At 49.0% G+C, this 14407-nt stretch overlaps 2 protein-coding genes across 2 annotated transcripts in view; both read right to left on the reverse strand.

The window, feature by feature from the left end:
- The window catches only part of DCDC2C (doublecortin domain containing 2C), an 89745-nt gene extending 85889 nt beyond the window's left edge, over nt 1-3856 (reverse strand). The window contains exon 1 of the mRNA XM_044390097.3: nt 3028-3856. Within this exon, the coding sequence (XP_044246032.2) occupies nt 3028-3761 (734 nt within the window). The 5' untranslated portion in view covers nt 3762-3856. The remainder of the gene's footprint in view (nt 1-3027) is intronic.
- A 601-nt stretch (nt 3857-4457) lies between these two features.
- Nucleotides 4458-14407, reverse strand: part of LOC113269382 (collectin-11) — a 70465-nt gene continuing 60515 nt past the window's right edge. The window contains exons 14-19 of the mRNA XM_057309368.1: nt 13521-13653; nt 10964-11119; nt 10520-10593; nt 9239-9347; nt 5437-5561; nt 4458-4761 (exon numbers count right to left, since the gene is read on the reverse strand). Coding sequence (XP_057165351.1) covers nt 4555-4761; nt 5437-5561; nt 9239-9347; nt 10520-10593; nt 10964-11119; nt 13521-13653 — 804 coding nt within the window. The 3' untranslated portion in view covers nt 4458-4554. The remainder of the gene's footprint in view (nt 4762-5436; nt 5562-9238; nt 9348-10519; nt 10594-10963; nt 11120-13520; nt 13654-14407) is intronic.

Here is a 14407-nt window from a genome sequence, read left to right on the forward strand (position 1 = left end):
GGAATTCCCAGGCCAAGATCCAGGAAATAAAGAAAATCGGAACATGTGAGCCCACTATTTGGGGCCACCGCAGCCCAGAGCTTACTGCCCACGGCAGACAGATGGCTGACAGGCTGAGCCATGTCTTTGAAGGCTCTGCGGCCAGCAGGCAGGAGCACGTGCTCAGGGCACACCAGCAACGGGGCTCCTTGTGAACTACCCGTCTCTGTGAACTGGGACCCCAGCGGGGTCCGTCCTATCTTCAAGCCATCTGGGTGGCCCAAATTATCACACATTCTGAAGTTGTATTAAGGTGACCATGAACAGTTGATAACAGGTATCTGGCCAAAACACACAAAAAATCAACTTTGGCAAAAGACAATATCACCCTAGGCCTCAAATTATTTCTGCAAGTAAGTTTTGAAAGTCACGCCCAGCACACAAAGATAACGGGGCAGTTGAAGAGACAGCACGACAGAGAACCAGCAGCAACAACACGCCCTGCAGCGTCGGTGGGGCTCCCTCCCGGGTCCCTGGTGCTGGGAGAGCCAGCTGCCGAGTCACCCACGGAGAGGCCCCCCCAGCAGGGATGAAGCTTCCTTCCTCGGCCCCGGACTGAGCCTGGAGGCGCCCCACAGTCAGGCCTTCAGGTGACGGTAGCCAACAGGCTGATTGCAACCTCGTGAGAGTCTCTGAGCCACAGCCACTCTGCTAAGCTGCTCTTGAATTCCTGATCCCAGAAAGTGTGAGATAATAACGCTGTTTTAAGCCAAAAAGCTCGGGGTGATTGGTTACACGGCAGTAGATGACTCATACACCCTCCTAGAGGGCGAGTCTTACCTGTATGCACCAGCAGACACGCAAAAGAATGTTTCCAACAGCGTCGTCATTTATCTCAGCATAAAATTCAGAACAACGCAAACTAGCCATCCACAGATCGGATAAGGGCACGTCAATGCGAGAGCACATGGCAGTAATACGGGGCACACTAGTGACACAGATGAGCCCCACAGCCCCTGGCCGCGTGAAAGAGCAACCAGCAGAAAACGGTACGCAATATGATAGCGTTTATATAAAGGACACAAACAGGAAACACTGAAAAATCTGTCCTTTGAGGATCGATTATCATGGAAGGATGATATGAAAGCCAAAATGGTGGTCACCTGTGGAGAAAGGATGGGGCTGGAGTGGCAGGTTTTCAAATACGAGTCATGCTCTCTCTCAATCCAGAGCGTGGTTTACACAGAGTTTTGCTTAAACTACACGGAATTGTATACACTGCTGTATGTACATTTCACAATAAAATAAATGGAGTCAGCAACAGCGTCAACACAGGCAGACACAAAAAATGGGTGAAGCTGCGGCAGGTCAGGAATTCGTGGAGGATAAGAAAAATTTCCCCCTTGCATTTTGTAAAGGAGCCTTTTCAGAGGTCCTGCAGCTAGAGGTCATAGTAGTGACCCCTGTCTCTTTTATGCTGATTTGTTTCTTATCTCCCCAAAACGCACGCCAGAAAGCTCTCCAGCCTCTCAGCACCCGACTCTGCACCGTGGGAAGGGGTGAGCAACAGCTATTTGTTGAAGAACCACAAGGTTGAATTTTGGGGTTGCGAAGACATTTGTATAACAAGAGTTACGAAGGAAGTTTGGAGAACTTGTAAGCAGCACTGGAGAACTCCTGAGAAGAAAAGTGTGGGTATAAACAGAACTGTGCTGTATAACCCCATATGCAATAAGACCTCAAAGGGACTGTAATACCAGCGTCAGGCTAAACAAAAAAGAATCAAACTGACATTTTGAGTGGACACCACCCAGTATGACTAACAGGCTGAATATGGCCAACCAATTTCCACCAGGATGTCTGCAGTGACCCTGGCATTTATACACAGGTGCATTCCCCCAGGACAGCTAACATCTCTCCCACCAGCTGTCTTGATCTCAACAGACACTGGGGAGGGGTTTCTTTGCTCTCCAAAGACATTCAGAGTCTGGGCTGTAGGCCAGCATTGTTTCATGTCCAGGATTCTGGAGATCCCGGGCAGAACACTGGCAAGGTCACAGTCTAGCGGAGACACAGCTGGGAGATGCATGGATTTCACACCTTAGCAAGTGTGTTCATACGAGAATGCCTGGCCAGGTATGGCAACACCAGTTGGGGTAAGCCACGCAGAGGGTGATCGTATCTGATTCCTGCCTTCCAGCGGGCTTCCGCAGTTCTCCCCGGCATGGCTAACTCCCTTTCTTTCTCCACATCGTCTAGCCAAGGTCACCTTTTCAGAGAGGCCTGCCCTCAGGGCCATTGTCCACCCACTCCTCTTCCCCAAGCCCTTTCTTTTTTTTAATTATTCGTATATTTTATTGTAAACAGAGTCATCTTGCTCTTCCCGTGCACTTAACAAGCCCAATGATAAGTCTTAAGAGAGCAACATATAGTTGTTATTGACACATAAATAAATATGTTTTTGATGGCATAAATTGTTTCTATAAAGTGGCATTTCCTGTGACAGTTTTGAAGCATATTCAATTTTCAAAAATACTTTTATGTCCTATATTACATAATAAGATGTCGTCCATATATACAATGGAATATTACTCAGCAATCAAAAAGAACAATTTCTCAACATTTGCTGCAACATGGACGGGACTGGAGGAAATAATGCTAACCCCAAGCCCTTTCTGACAGCAGCACACGTGCTGACAGCAGGTGGACGCCAGCCCTGCCCACGGCCAGCAGGAGGGGCTGTGCGCGCAGGTGTGCTGACCGCACTAGCAAGTCACCCGGTACAGAACGTACAGAACGCCGCCCGCACTCGCCTGGTCACCGTGAGAAGGGGGCGACTGTGTGCCTCCCCAGCTCCTGCTCCCTGGGTCACTGAGCAGAGGGCGACAGGTGCGCCGCGCGCTGGCCTAGTCACCGCCAGCAGAGGGCGACAGGTGCGCTGCCCGCGCTCCCCGGGTCACGGCGCAAAGGTCGACAAGGGCGCCGCCCACTCGCCAGTCACGGGCGCAGAGGGCAGCGGGCCGCGCAGGGAGGGGGCGCCGCACTCACTCGAGCTTCTTGAAGGGCTCGCGGCCGGCCGCCACGTACTTGCCGCCCGCCTGCAGCGCCTGCAGCTCGAGCACCGGGTGCCCGCGCGTCGGCGTGAACAGGCGCCGCACGCCGAAGGGCACCTCCACCTGCTCGGTCAGCTGGTCCAGCAGCGCCTCGAAGGTGGTCACGCGGCGCCGCGGCAGCACGAACCTCCGGCCCACGAAGAACGCGTCCCCGTTGCGGTACACCAGGATGGTCTTGGCGGGCGTGGTGTCCACCAGCACGTGCGGCCCGCGCGTGCCCATGGCCCCGCCGCCCCAGGGCCACCCGACGCCGCTCGCTGCACTCGAGCCGTGGGGCAGCCAAGGCGTGGGCGAGACTGCGGGGCGCCCCGGCTCCCCGCCCGCGCTGACGCCAGCCGGCCATTGTGACCGCCTGCAACTTGCAGCCCAAGAGGGGCGGGACGACGGCCAGGTGAGGGCAGGCAGGGAGCCGGAACAGGAGGGGGCGGGCCTCTGAGAGCGAGAGAGGGGAGGGGAGGAGGAGCACCCGCCAGGTGAGGGGGAAGTGGAGGCGGGCCTCTGAGAGCGAGAGAGGGGAGGGGAGGAGGAGCGCCCGCCAGGTGAGGGGGAAGTGGAGGCGGGCCTCTGAGAGCGAGAGAGGGGAGGGGAGGAGGAGCACCCGCCAGGTGAGGGGGAAGTGGAGCCAGGACGCGGGAGGGGGAGGCAGAGCCAGGACAGGTGAGGGGGCATCAGCGAGCCTAGACAGGTGAGGATAGTGGAGCTCAGGGAAAAGAAGGGAGACAGCAACCTTTGTGATGTCTCTGCCAGTCTGCAAAGGCGTAGGAATGGGAGGGTGCTGCGGTCCACCCCACATTTCCACAACCTTCCCACTACACTTGCCAGCCTCCTATGCAGGAGAGGTTGGGGGGCTGGGGGGGGGCATCAGGACTGCCTTGATAATCCAAATTGTGTCAAGGAAGAGTTGTATGGAACCGTTCAGAGCCTGCGAGAACTGGATCATTCGTCACAGCGAGCACACGGTTTAACATCCAGAATGCACTTTCATTTGGGGAAGAACAATTCAAGGGCACGTGTGTCCTTGTGGAAGTTACTCCTTTTCTGGGTAGGGATGGGCCAGTCCTCTTGAGCTGAGACAATGAATGATTCCAGAAATACGTTTTTCCAGTGGTTTTGATGGGCTTAAACTTTTAAAGGCAATAGGCTATGTGTATGTAGCCTGCCATATCCACAGACAGAAGGTACAGAACATGCCACAGATATCAAGATCTTGCAGTGGTTTTGAAAAGTAATCCTATGAGACCACCTGCCTTTCACAGCCACATCCTTTCATAGCCTACCACACGCTTCATAGCGACAGTAAGCACAGATGTCAACCTGTGAGGGGCCTCTTTATTAAATCAGCAGGAATTATTGTGATCTTAGAGTCATTGCTAGAAACCTCTTAAGTTTTAGGTGTTCAAAACACTTCAGGAGAAGCAGAGGACTGCGTCGTCCTGTAGGCAGCGCTCGGCCGTGTGTGGAGTCAGAGGTTGGCTCGGAAGCCCGCTTTCACGGAGAACCTCATCATGGGCTTCTCGCGGGGCCGCAGGAGGCAGATGGAGCTGGGGAAGCCCTTGAGCCGCAGACGGCTCACGCCGCCGTCCGGGGAGATGGTGAGCCTCGCGTGCGTGATGACGTCCTGGAGCTCCAGGGTCAGGCTGTCGAACAAGTGACTTTTGTTGGCGGAGAGCTGAAAGAGAGGCAGGGGAGGCATCCTTGTTTAACGCAGCGCAAGGCCCACCAAGCTATCCACCCGTGTGGACTCAGGGCCCGTGAACCTGACGGTTATTCACTGACAGTAAGTTGGCTCAGCACGGGGACAAGCTGTCGGGATCGCAAGCCCGGGGACACTGACATGAACACTCGGGTCCATGATGTTGATGTTGGTGGTTCTTAATAGTTAATGAAGGGGACACACTGATAAGGAAAAGAGAGTAAGTGACCTCCCCGAGGTCGTCACCCCTCACTAGCCCGCAAACGACCATCTTTCCACTGGATGGAAGAGGACACTTCTAGAACGTCTCAGCATCCATCGTACAGGAGGACACGCTGTTATAGCTTTAAATATGCTACTCATCCCTTCTAAAAAGCTAAGATACTGCAGAAACATTTTCCATATATATATGTACGTATGTATGGAAATGTGTATATACTCTTTGCACACGATGCTTTAAAACAAAACTTGGTTGTTAGAAATGCAAAGGTATGAAGAGCTAGAGCCCGTGTTTTCATGACACAAATGCAGAGATACGGTTTTTAGAAGCTCGTCCGCGTTACTGCCAAGCCGATCAGAAGGTTTGGGAAGCGAATCTGAGGGACGTGGCCGGGCGGGGGCCAGCTGCACAGCTCCCCATGGGCTCCACACCTTGGTGACTGGCAGCAGCGGTTTCCACTTCTGGCCTGGAAGCTCCCACTTCTGCTTGATCATGTCTTCTTCCTCCTGGGTCGTCAGGATACAGCCGTCCAGCTTACAGCTGTCGGGAGAATTGCCTGTCGGAGCAAACGCAGGGTGACTCTCTCTGCTCTGTTTGTACTCAGCACTTTGGCTTATAGGGTCTTGGACTTTATCATCGAAGCAAAGACCCAGCAAAGAACAGATTGTTCTCTCTGCACAGAAGCAAAGGTGTGACGTACGTGAGAGAAGGAATGCAGCCCGCTGCGATGGGGCTGGATGGCCTGATGAAATGCAGGTGTGTGTTTTTCAGAGGAATCCAAATCGGCCTGACAGACAGCATCGGCTGCATGTTTGGGTTTGCATGTGCGGCATTTAACCGTGAAAGCTGAAGGTATCCGATAAGCACCCTAGATTGCAGAGTTATGTACTTGCATGGGGCCGTGTGGCTCGTCTGAGCCTATTCTGAAGCTGGAAGATACTTCCCTTACGGCGTCATGTTTCGTCACATGAAGTAAAGAGAAAGACCGAGCGAAGTTAACCAGTCAGTGAGCAGCACCAGCCCAAGTGCCGTGTTCCAGGTGTGCTAACTGCTCCCTGGGACAGACACAGGGTCGCGAGTCTCTCTTCCCTCTGGAATTCATCAGGGTTGTGCCCAGTGGGGCCATGCTCTTTGTGGGAGAACTCCTTCAGGGATCCCCTAAGACTTTAAGATCAGCAGAGGAGGGCTTGCTGATAAAGAAGCTGACAGAAGGGGCGCCTGGGTGGCTCAGTTGGTGAAGCGTCTGCCTTCGGCTCAGGTCATGATCCCAGGGTCCTGGAATAGAGCCCCACGTTGGGCTCCCTGCTCAGTGGAGTGTATGCTTCTCCCTCTCCCTCTGCCTGCCACTCCTCCTGCTTGTGCTCTCTCTCTCTCAGAAAAATAAAATCTTAAAAAAAAAGAATCTTAAAAAATATATATATGCATTTTTCTCATGCCCCCTACAGCTCATCTCTTAAAACAGTGGCCTCCAAGGTGGGTAAGCACGCTCCTGGGTGCACACGGAAACCCAAAGATGCAGGAGGACGACATTAAAGCCACTATTTCTGTTCTGTTTCTCTGATATGTATACACATGCATGCATATCGATTAGGCTTGTGTATCCGAGATGACAGCTGGGTCCTGGCACGCCCCACAGTCCTCGATGTCCTCACATTGTGACGCACGGAACCTAGAGAGCAAAGAGCCGCGAGCTTCTGACGGTGCAGTCCAGGCACCCTGGACGCATGGACTAACTGCTTGTTACCTGCTTTTAACCAAACTATCACTCACCAAATTAACAAGTGATTTTAAACTATCCATGAAGACACCCATGGATTAAAGATACCTCCAGAAATGCAAGCATCTGCAAATCACGAGAAAAAAGCAGAGCTGTCATCGCTGCTGACCCAGGATGAGCTCTTCGTCAGCTGTGTTATTTCCCCCAAAGATACAGACGTAGTGAAAAGAAGGGGCACACGCACCCCAATGTTCATAGCAGCAATGTCCACAATAGCTAAATTGTGGAAGGAGCCAAGATGCCCTTCAACAGATGACTGGATTAAGAAGTTGTGGTCCATATATACAATGGAATATTACTCAGCTATCAGAAAGAACGAGTTCTCAACATTTGCTACAACATGGACAGCACTGGAGGAGATAATGTTAAGTGAAATAAGTCAAGCAGAGAAAGACAATTATCATATGGTTTCTCTCATCTATGGAACATAAGAACTAGGATGATCGGTAGGGGAAGAAAGGGATAAAGAAAGGGGGGGTAATCAGAAGGGGGAATGAAACATGAGAGACTATGGACTATGAGAAACAAACTGAGGGCTTCAGAGGGGAGGGGGTGGGGGAATGGGATAGACCGGTGATGGGTAGTAAGGAGGGCACGTATTGCATGGTGCACTGGGTGTTATACGCAACTAATGAATCATCGAGCCTTACATCAGAAACCGGGGATGTACTGTATGGTGACTAACATAATATAATAAAAAATCATTTAAAAAAAAAAAAAAGAAAAAGAAAGAATGAATACCATTTGCATCAACATGGACGGAACCGGAGGGGATTATGCTAAGTGAAGTAAGTCAAGCAGAGAAAGACAACTATCATAGTTTCACTCATATGCGGAACATAAGGAATAGTGTGAAGGACCACAGGGGAAGGGAGGGAAACTGGGAAATCAGAAAGGGAAGAGAACCATGAGAGACTCTGGACTCCGGGAAACAAACTATGGGTTGTGGAAAGGGAGGTGGGTGGGGGGAGGAGGTCGCCGGGGGATGAGCAGTAAGGAGGGCACGTGTTGTGATGAGCACTGGGTGATATACACAACTAATGAATCGTTGAACGCTACATCAAAAACTAATGATGTGCTATATGCTGGCTAGCTGGACACAATAAAAAAATAAAAATTGAAGAAAGAAAAAAGTGAAAACGGTGACCTGACAATCAGATATAAAATAGTCCTCCAGAAATAAGTCACAATGATCACTACTTCTTCAAATAATTCACTTAAATCCACCACCGCTGAAGAAGATCTTCCAATACACATTGTGTCCTGGTCGGGTAACTGAGTGAGGTCACAGCGATCCGCAAGACTTTAAACATCAAGGCACCCAAAATGTAAGTATAACCTGCCACCGTTTCCTGACAACTGAACAATCACGAGACACCCAATCCGGAACGTATGAAAATTTCACCAACAGTTACCAAACTTAAATAACCACTCTCAAACTTTGTCGGTATCATGACACATGTATACATTTCATAAGAAAGTAGGTTTTGAGTATCGGGGGTGCTTGTGCAAATATTTTTTACTGATGAAAGGGCATGGTTTTGAAAATGTGTAGCTCCCTGCCTTAAAAGTCCAGTCTGGAGCGGAGATGGTCACCCCCACCCAATCTGCTTCGTCCGCCTCCCCCCAGTAAGAAGATGCCATGCAGTTCTTCTCATGTCGTAACCAGAGGGTACTTCACGCTCTTTCCAAGTGGGATCGGGGCCCCTAGTGTAAAGAGTCTCCACAGAATTCCCTCTGACTTTGGGGGGTCATCCAGTTCAACTCTGACATTTTATAAAGACGAAAAGTAGGGCACCAAGAGTTAGAGGAAGTCGCTCAAAACCGCACATCTGTTGAGGGTAAAAGCTGAGTCCCAAGCCCACCATCCTGAGCGCCCATCCCACAGGACCCGAGCCCACCATCCTGAGCGCCCGTCCCACAGGACCCGAGCCCACCATCCTGAGCGCCCGTCCACAGGACCCGAGCCCACCATCCTGAGCGCCCATCCCACAGGACCCGAGCCCACCATCCTGAGCGCCCGTCCCACAGGACCCGAGCCCACCATCCTGAGCGCCCGTCCACAGGACCCGAGCCCACCACCCTGAGCGCCCGTCCCACAGGACCCGAGCCCACCATCCTGAGCGCCCGTCCACAGGACCCGAGCCCACCACCCTGAGCACCCGTCCCACAGGACCCGAGCCCACCATCCTGAGCGCCAGTCCCACAGGACCAGGACCACCATCCTGAGCACCCGTCCCACAGGACCCGAGCCCACCATCCTGAGCGCCAGTCCCACAGGACCCGAGCCCACCATCCTGAGCGCCAGTCCCACAGGACCCGAGCCCACCACCCTGAGCGCCAGTCCCACAGGACCAGGACCACCATCCTGAGCGCCAGTCCCACAGGACCAGGACCACGTGATCTCAATAATCAGCCCACTGCTTATATGCATTTCCCGACAGCCTCACACTCACCTTTAAAATGTGTTGTATCGATTTCTATTTGAGTTATGACTCCAGGATGTGCCAATCGGAAAACTGCCCATTCACAACCCGCAACAAGGAGAATGCCATTCTCATCACACTGGAATCCAAAAGGAAAAAGAACAAAAAGATAAGCCAGCTTGTCACCATTTGAGAAACTAATTCTGGAAACCAGTAAGTGAAAAATGTTGACATGTATTTATGAAATTCCTTATATTTCTTACTATAAAAGAGTGTTTCCTAGGCCCTGATATGGACTTGTGAGCTTATAGGGTAATTGTTAAGTTTTTATAAATTTTTGATATGATTTTCTATGTCAATTGTAAGGTCTTGTGGGATGGGACCTACAGAAGGGTCTGTGTCTAACTGAGCCCCCAGGTCCTCTGATCAATTTGTTTTGACTTTTCAAAGTAGTTATGTTCTGGTCAAATCCATACCAATATGTAATCTGCTCCAAACACATTGGTTGACATGAAAACTGACCCAAGAAAGGCGTGTTTACAAGCAAGTTTTCAGTGGGATTAACACATGGAAAGGTGTTTTGTTTTGCTTTTGTTTTGACTTTCACATCTCACATTAGTCACTGACCAAACTGAAGAACTGAGCCATCTCGGAAGTCCCCAATCTGTCACACGTCCACACAGCTGGTCTCATCCAGGGACACACAGGTACCAAAAATGATTAAACTGCTGTTTTTTTCTCCAGGTCAACAAACAAATTTATCCATGGGTTTTCTATCATTAAATTGTAGATCCTCATTTCTTTATTAATGAAATGGGGTGGGGAGCACCTGGGTGACTCCGTCAGTTAAGTGTCTGCCTGCAACTCAGGCCGTGATCTCAGGGTCCTGGGATCAAGTTCCACATCAGTCTCCCTGATCAGATGGGAGCCTGCTTCTCCCTCTGCGCCACCCCACCTCTCATGCTCTCTCTCAAACAAGTAAATAAAATCAGGAAGGAAGGGAGGGAGGGAGGGAGGGAGGGAGGGAGGGAGGAAGGAAGGAAGGAAGGAAGGAAGGAAGGAAGGAAGGAAGGAAGGAAGGGAGGGAGGGAGAAACAGGGACAGTGTGGGGATGCGTTAGAGTGGCTGGTGTGGCCAGCATGGGGGCCTTCCGGGTCCTGCCCTGACGATAACGAGGCATCAGGGGATCTGGAAAACAGGGAGAACTACTTCTGGAACATTGCCTGAGAGGTTTCTGAAATAAGCATTTCCTTGATGTAAATTTAAAACAAGATCTAGAAGACTTGATTGTGGCTGGTTTGGACTTCTTACCTCTAATACTGGCGGCCTGTCCAGCCTTCTCGCGGTCTCCCAGCCGTCTGCCATGGACTTGGCCTTGCCGACTCCTGCCGAGAATGACATGGTTTAATGGGAATGGATTTTATCTTAGATGTGAGAGTGAATGCGTTAGTGTCATTAAGTCACAGATCCCATGTGTCTGAGCATCGCTACACAAATCATTTTCATTCACCTTCATGTTTTGGTAAACTCATACAGCCAGGGGGTTAGTAAGTTTTACTTCTCCGTTTAAGCCAAAGTTAGGGAGGAACATTGCTGTTGATTCACTTCACGTCGTAGAGGCATCAGATCCTGCATAGGGGTGGTTCACCCCACCCTCTCCTGTGCTTCCTCTCAAATCATTCCTAACACATGGGGTGCTTTGTGCTGGAGCCCAGACACCCCAAGTAAAGGCCAGCTCCCAGAGCATCACCTTACCTATCATATTGTTTGGATGCCCAAAGTGAGCATTGCTGTATCCTACACAGGCACCCCCGTGAGCGATGGCCACTAGGTCAAATGGTTCTTTGGGGTCAGTTGCAGTCCAGTCTTTCTGTCCAGTACCGTATACTCTAAGACGTGCAATTCCACCATCTGAGAAGGAAAGAGGCCGTAGTTATTTCTTACTTGGAAAGGTGGCTGTTTGTGGGTCATAAACGACAAAGCCCTCCACAGCCTGCCTGCTCTGTTCTCAAATACACCAATCCTACTGCCCCAGGGCCTTTGCACCTGCCATTCCTTTCCCAGCTCTGCAAAAGACCACTTGATGTTCTTAGGTCTCACCTTCAGTGTCGTGGTCTCAAAGAGGCTTTTCCTCTCAGTCTCTAGCTACCTCCTTCCAGGTCTGCCTGGCCCTGCCTGATCCCCCCAGTTGGTGTACCGTCCTCTCCCATATTTATCTCAGAGCTCAATTCACAGTCTGAAATTAGCTTGTCATTTTATTTGTTTAAACTGGTTCTGGCACATAGTAGGTGCTCACATTTTTTATTGGATTAATAACTCCAAGAAGGTCAAAAGGCAATCAGGAGATTTACCATAGATATAATGTTTGATGCCACAAATTAGCATTGCTAAATCCTACACAGACTCATAGCAATGTGATTGAGAATAGAACAGACAATATTTACAAAACCAGATCACGTCTGAGAACCACAGCAGCCAAGATTCGATCTGCAGAGCAGAGAGTACCTGCCAACATCAACTCACATTATCTGATTCTAATAAAATTAATATCTTTATTTGTTTGGGCAGTACTTCCTGGAAGATGGGAGCAAGCTTTGTATTTATAGCTTTCTTCATGAATCCGAGTATTCTACTGAAACTGAGCCCTATATAAGTTTTACATGAAAAATTTGATGAAACTGAGTGATCTGAAAAAATTTCAGTACAACAGTCTTGATATTAACAATAAATAAAACCCGACTGTGTTAGCCTAAAACCCTAAAGTGTATCCTAGAAGGAGTACTTCAACAGAAGCTAACCTGTGAGCACCCCTGCTTGGGTTCACTGGACACGGTGGTCCACTTTGATGGTACAGAAGATACTCGTCTCTTGAGTGCAAAGCTGACTTGATGTTTTTTAAAAATAAGATTCTTCTTTACAGAGTTAATATCCAGTCTCACTTTTAATCAAAACTATCAAGCGTATTAGACACGCCCCTCCATGCTCAGAGTGTGACTCATGTAAAGCAACCTGTTGCCACCTGTGTGTCCCGTCAGGGTGTCCTGCTGCTTCCTTCCCCTTTCTTCTCGGACCCCAGGAGAAAATATCTGTAAATCATATATCTGATAAAGGATCTATATCTAGGATATATAAAGAACTCTTACAATTCAATAATAAAAAACCAAAACCTAACTTAAGAATGCAAAAGACACTTTTCAAAAAACACGTTTACATACGTCTATACACATACACGTGTATATATAAACATATTCAAACGGCCAAGTAAGGAACTGAAATTACGCTCACCATCATTAGTCATTAGAGAAATACAAATTAAAACCACAGTGAGATACCACTTCACATCCTCTGAGATGGCTACAATCAAAAAGTCAGATAATATTAAGTGTTAGCAAGGATGTGGAGAAATTGGAACCCTTCACACTGCTGGTGGGAATATAATACGGTGCAGTCATTTCCGAAAACAATCTTATAGTTCCTCCAACAATTAAAAACATAGTTATCATATGACCCAACAATTCCGATCCTACATCTACATCCAAAATGAGAACCTCATACAGGAATATTTATGGCAGCATGATGCACAGGTAGCCAACAGGTGGAGACGACCCAATGTCCATCAGCTGATGAACTGGACAAACAATGTGGTTTACCTGTACGATGGAAAAGAATTAAGTACTCCTAACAATGCTACGACAATGATGAGCCTTGAAAACATGCTAAGTGAAAGAAACCAGTCACAAAAGACCACTTATATGAAATGTCCAGAATGGTCAACTCTGTCAAGACAGAAAGCAGATTCGTGGTTGCTTAGGGCTGAGGAAGAGAAGGGTTGATAGTAAGGGGATGGGATTTTCTTTCTGAGGTATAAAGCCTTCTAAGATTGACTGTGGGGATAGTTGTACATTGCTGCATATTTCTGTAGACTTTAAACCATATACTGACGTATACTATAAAGCACTGAACTTCAAGTAGGTGAATTGCATGGTGTGTGAATTACATTACAATAAAGTTGTTAAATAAAAGAAAAAGACGATCCCTTGCACATACTGCTTGGTCTGCTAGCGCGCCCGGCGAAATGGAAATCGTCAGGAGATATTTAACCTAATACAGCTCAGTTCCATCATATCCTAATTGACCTGATGCTTTTTCAAGAACTACCAGTGGATGGTTGGGTTGGAACGAGAATTTCCTAGAGCACAAAAGGTGCAAATTATAACCCTAAAATGTCGGAGCGATGAGTGACTTCACTCTGAAACATGCCCACGCTAAGTAAAGAAGCCACGAACGGCAGATGGGTCCACGTCGTATTTACCTGGGAAAATGTTGAGTCTTACGTGACTCCATCTCTGCTGGGAATTGACGGGAAAATAATTGTGGCTGGAAGCAGGCTTTCCTGGTTTAAGCTCTGTCATGGGGACCAGGTAATTCCAGTCATCGGACTTCAGCTAGCAATAAACATAAAAATGTTAGCAGTGGCCCCAGAGAACAGTAAATTCTCTCATGCTAGGGTTCATGTGGGGCCTACAGGATAGAGATACGTGGGAATGAAAATTGATGATGGGTGCCTAATAAAATACTTTAATAAAAATACTAATAAAGATTAAGTCCCAGGTTTAATAAGCAGAATAAAGGCCTGAGGGTTTTTTCATCCTGATCAAAACAGTCACTGGATGACGGTGGCAGAACAGGCAGGGGGGTTGGAACAAAGACAAGGTCTGAGATTCCCTCTGGGGCGTCTCAGGAGAAACCAGAATGGTGATGTGAACATTCAGTAAAAACCAGGCCACCCCCATGGACCCTGAGACCTGGGGTCGATCAGTTGACCTGAATATTGTGACTATTTCCTCTAGATCCCTGCTCTCAAATTGTTGCTGTTAACTATTTTGCAGTCTGTTATGAGCAACACTTTTGTAAAACACAGTATAAATTAATTACTAGACAAACTTTAATAAAGAAGAATGTACCAAAACACAAGCCCAAGTTGTTTGTTTATCAAACCCATCAGGCACGAAGTTTGCTTTGTCAAACCGCTGTCTAGAAAGTATGTAAACTCCTACTGTGGGTTTCTGTATTTAGCTCACCAGGGCAGCGTCCTGGTCATCAGGTGAGCACGGGTAAGCAGGGGGCCCCGAGACGCGCTACTCTAGACCTCCCACGGGCCACGGCATTCCCTCGTACAGGGGTTGCATGAACCATTCA

This window comes from Ursus arctos, unplaced genomic scaffold, assembly GCF_023065955.2.
Source record: "Ursus arctos isolate Adak ecotype North America unplaced genomic scaffold, UrsArc2.0 scaffold_8, whole genome shotgun sequence".
Lineage (NCBI taxonomy): Eukaryota > Metazoa > Chordata > Mammalia > Carnivora > Ursidae > Ursus > Ursus arctos.